Source organism: Monopterus albus, unplaced genomic scaffold, assembly GCF_001952655.1.
Source record: "Monopterus albus unplaced genomic scaffold, M_albus_1.0 scaffold312.1, whole genome shotgun sequence".
Lineage (NCBI taxonomy): Eukaryota > Metazoa > Chordata > Actinopteri > Synbranchiformes > Synbranchidae > Monopterus > Monopterus albus.
The window spans coordinates 29,544-34,270 of NW_018128192.1; the positions used below are offsets into that span (position 1 = coordinate 29,544).

The 4,727-nt window shown below is 39.3% G+C and overlaps 1 protein-coding gene across 1 annotated transcript in view; it reads left to right on the forward strand.

Annotated features, from left to right (window-relative positions):
* LOC109973945 (calcium-dependent secretion activator 1-like) overlaps positions 1-4,727 on the forward strand; it is a gene marked incomplete at its 5' end in the record, with an annotated part of 241,653 nt that overhangs the window by 20,724 nt on the left and 216,202 nt on the right. The window contains 2 exon segments of the mRNA XM_020623851.1: positions 3,638-3,746; positions 4,145-4,357. Coding sequence (XP_020479507.1) covers positions 3,638-3,746; positions 4,145-4,357 — 322 coding nt within the window.

The following is a 4,727-nucleotide window of genomic DNA, read 5'->3' on the forward strand; positions in this document are numbered from 1 at the left end:
GCTCCTCTCTTTCATTGACCAACAGTAGTCCAATTTCTGCCAGCACCCTGTAGGTCAGCAGCACTGGTGGCGGTTGTTGTTAACCCGGGCCTCGACCGATCCGGTATGGAATTTGCACTGATGATTCGCATGTTTAAATTTGGCATGTTTTTACGCTGGATGCCCTTCCTGATGCAACCCTCTCTATTTATCCAGGCTTGGGACCGGCACAGAAGTCACTGGCTTGCAACCCCTGTGGCTAGATTTTCTTTCTGAAAAAGAAAACATCAATAAATAAAAAAACTAGAACAGTTTAACAAGAATAGGACCCAGCATAAAAGTAGGCTAGTAAGTAAAGAGTTATATAGCACCTTTCAAAACAAAGGTTACCAAGTGCTTCATAAACAGTACAAAACATCAGCATGATAAAACATGATAAAACACACAAAATAAGATTTTAGTTTGATTCTAAATTCCACTGGCAGTCACTGAAGAGAGGCCTACACTAGAGTTATGTGGTCCCTGTGCTTTGTTTTAGTAAAAAGTTGGGTTGCACAAAAACTAAAGCTCCTTGACTAAAGCAAGAAAAACAACAACAATCAAGGTGTAAGGACAGAAAAGCTTGGATACTTTTTTCAGTGCATTCAAAAGCTAAAATATATCTGATCGTAGAGATATTTCTTAACTACAAACAAACTGATTGCACAACCAGCTTTACATGTGTGATTTGAAATTTGCTGTCAGAAGTCCCATGATATGCTGAAATGTTTTTGACAACCACTGATGACTTCTCTAGTTTCCTCATTCGATCAACTCCATCATCCTGACTATCAGGAACATTTGTTTGTCAAGTCTAGTCAAATGTATTTAGACCACATTTAAAAACAAATAAAAGACACTGACCAAACTGCTCTACTAAAATAAATTAAAATGGCAGTCACAAATAACTGAGTTTATGTCCACTGAGACATGAGTCGTATTTTTGAGATTCCAGGCAACAAGTGATTCCTCCTATGGCAAATGCAGAAACCATGAATTTACCTTTTGACTTCAGGAGTAAAATCAGGTTTGGGAGAAGCTGCTTGAATCTCACAGGAATGCAAAACAAACTTCAGGATTTTGAATAATGTCAACATAAAATCACTGTACTTTTACTGTGGTAAAGTCTTTATTCACATTGCTACATGAGAAGAAAGTACTGCGCATTATGCACATTTAGGATAATGCCTCATTAAAATTCAGCAATAACATCCATATCTATCAACCACTTCACGCCAGCCCACCAATGTGTAGCAACCACAGACTCCTAACAACTAACTACAAACACATTTAATATTCCTCACACTAATTTCCAGGCAGCACAGCTACACATGTTTTTCACAGGTAGATTTCACTCCACTAACTAAATATAGTAAATAAGCAACAAACAAAGCCAGTTAGATACAATACAGATGTTAACACTGTTGAAATGTGAAGCTGTTTCCTAACAGGCTGTGTTTAGCAGTAACACTGAGTGTGGGAATAAAAGGATCTAATGAGCCCCTTCTAACAGAAGTGCAACAGAGATGTTGTGATGACAAAAAGTGCAGCCTTCATGCCATTGCAGTCTTTGATGCTAACTGTTAAAAGACACAACATTTAAACTAAAATGCCCAGCAGATAATTTGCTGATACTGTACTGCTTAATTTGTTTCTGGCATTCATCATTATTATTATTATCACCATTATTATTATTATGGCTATCCAGAGATTTTGGGAGAATTTTTTGATCCCATGATGTGTTACAAGCTATCAAATATAAGTGTATGTCAAATATCCTTGCAGATAAATAAATGGAAATGTAATTCAGTGGTAGTGAAAACCTTCCGATAAATGTTACATATGAAATGTAGTGTCATTTTTTTGGACCTTTATTTTTACCACTGGATTGTAGAAAGGCAGACAGACAAAGATGGGGGTTCAAATCTCTGACGTTGCATGCACACTGAACAGTCCAGTGGTGGGAGCCTGGCAGTGGGGGTGTTAGGATACTAAAGGTGGGCGCTGACAAAGCAGGTGTGTTAAGCAGTTTCAAGATACTTAAATAAGTAATGCAGATCATTGGCTATGTGTTACAGTAAATCGGCTAGTTATGCTTAGTAGCATATGCTCCTTTACCACACTAAATACAAATGAGTGATGAGACTAGTGAGCTGATGTCTTCACTTGTTATTTTCTTCAAGTTAGCACCCCCTGTCCATCCATAAAAAAAATTAGCAGCATCACTAATGTATCTACAGTGCCTTGCGAAAGTATTCGGCCCCCTTGAACTTTGCGACCTTTTGCCACATTTCAGGCTTCAAACATAAAGATATAAAACTGTAATTTTTTGTGAAGAATCAACAACAAGTGGGACACAATCATGAAGTGGAACGAAATTTATTGGATATTTCAAACGGTGGTGGGCCCACGGGAGGACGTCGCTTGTTCGGGCTAAGTCCGCCCCTCACGAGGCCCGGCCACCAGGCGCTCACATTCGAGCCCCGACCCCGGGCCTGGCTCCAGGGTGGGGCCCCGGCTGCGCCATGCCGGGCGACTTCACGGTCCTTGGTCGAATTCTACTCATAAAGGGCTTTTGAACCGTTCTTAGTCTGAACCGTCACCTAGGACCTGTTTGCCTTGGGAGACCCTACCAGGGGCATATAGCCCCCGACAACATAGCTCCTAGGATCACTCGGGTACTCAAACCCCTCCACCACAATAAGGTGGCAGTTCAACAGTATCATGTCCAACAGTGTTTAATTCTGTTACACACATCCACATTCAAACTCTTAGCAAACTGTTTGAAAATACAAGAAGTATTTCATTAAAAATAAATTTTAAAATAATTGCCATTATTCTGAGTATTCATCTTCGATGTCACAATAAATAAAACTCTGCAAAGTCATATTTGTGCAAAACCCTGTAATCTTACTTTACCATTCTTTGGCTTGGGACATTTTCTTTAGTACAGTAGCAGCCTCAGATTGTAGATACATGCACACATACTACTGTTCAAGAGGAGTCAGGAAAGCACAGATAGTTGGGTACAACTCAGTTACTCTCAGCCGCTCTAGTTGGAGACAAACTTCCAAGTTACGTATAACCTACAAAAAAGGTTGAGAGTACAGTATATAGTGCACTGCCTAAACTATTTGGCCATCGAGGCGTCCCAATATTTAAACATATCTTTATGTAATTTAATGTTTTTCAGACTTTACTTTGATTATAGAAGATTTGGGATGTTTTTGAATGAATGCAGTTGTTGCTTTAGTTAGTGGGGTGTGGCCTGTCAATTATTGATGAATTTTTGGAGTAAAGCTTTTTCTCTCAGGGACAGTTAAGTTTCCATCTCATAATGTGGTCACTTTTTGAATGCTGTTTTAAGAGTTTCTATTTTTGTCAATGCTTACCTCCAGTGCTGTCTCATGTGGCAGTGTTTTTCTTTTGTTTTCTTGTTTTTACATTTAATGAATACTACCTCTCTATTGTAGATAGTGACAAAGAGTTTGGTGATACAGTATGGTTAACAGCTGACTTAGTGTACAAGCATACTGTATGAATGAACACAGCATACAGTGTATTCTTATCTGAGTTGACTGATGAGTAAAAACATGTCCTCTTTTTGTGGCCGGTGCAGGTGAGTCAATACACCTTTGCCATGTGCAGCTACAGAGAAAAGAAGGCCGAGCCAGTGGAGCTTCTGCAGCTAGATGGCTACACTGTGGATTACACCGACCCCCAGCCAGGTAACAGTCATCATTTCCACAGTGATGCAATGCGTGGCAACAAGCACTGTAGAACAATTTCAGGCACAAAGTTGTTGTTAAAGCCTATCTCGCTTCAGTTTTGATTAATTTGGCTCTAAGGCCCCCAGCTTTATAGCTTGATTTTATGTGTATTTAGGTGGAAGTGACTAACATACTGTACAATACTGCTTGTGACTGTAACTCATAACGTCTTGTGGCAAATTCATGAGAATATGCAGTTCATTTACATAAAATGATTAATCCAGTAGAATTTATAAAGGCTATCTTGTCTATTTGTGTAATTTTAAATTGTTGTTTATTTTGATGCACCTATACAAATGGGAATCTCTTGTTAGCATATAAATAACAAAGTTCTTCTTCCTCTGTCTATTCTTCAGGTCTAGAGGGTGGTCGGACATTCTTCAATGCTGTGAAGGAGGGTGATACTGTGATCTTTGCTAGTGATGATGAGCAGGACCGGATCCTATGGGTGCAGGCTATGTACCGAGCCACTGGCCAGTCACACAAGCCAGTTCCTCCCACCCAGGTCCAGAAACTCAACTCCAAGGGGAGCACAGTGCCTCAGCTTGATGCACCCATATCTCAGTTCTGTAAGTTTTCATTTCTCAGTTTCTTCTTAGTTCTTAGTTCATCCCAAAACTGCAACCTAATAAACAGGCTGCAGTTATTTTTATAAATTTGATGATATAGCATCCATTTTAGCTGGTCTAAGTACCTGTTTTAGGAACAATATTTGATTTACATTTACAGTGAGGAACAGACGTATTTGAACACCCTGCAATTTTGCAAGTTCTCCCACTTAGAAATCATGGAAGGGTCTGACATTCACACTGTAGGTGCATTCCCACTCTGAGAGACAGAATTAAAAAAAAATTTCAGGAAATCACATTGTATGATTTTTAAAGAATTTATTTGTCTAGCACTGCTGAACATAAGTATTTGAACACCTGAGAAACAGCA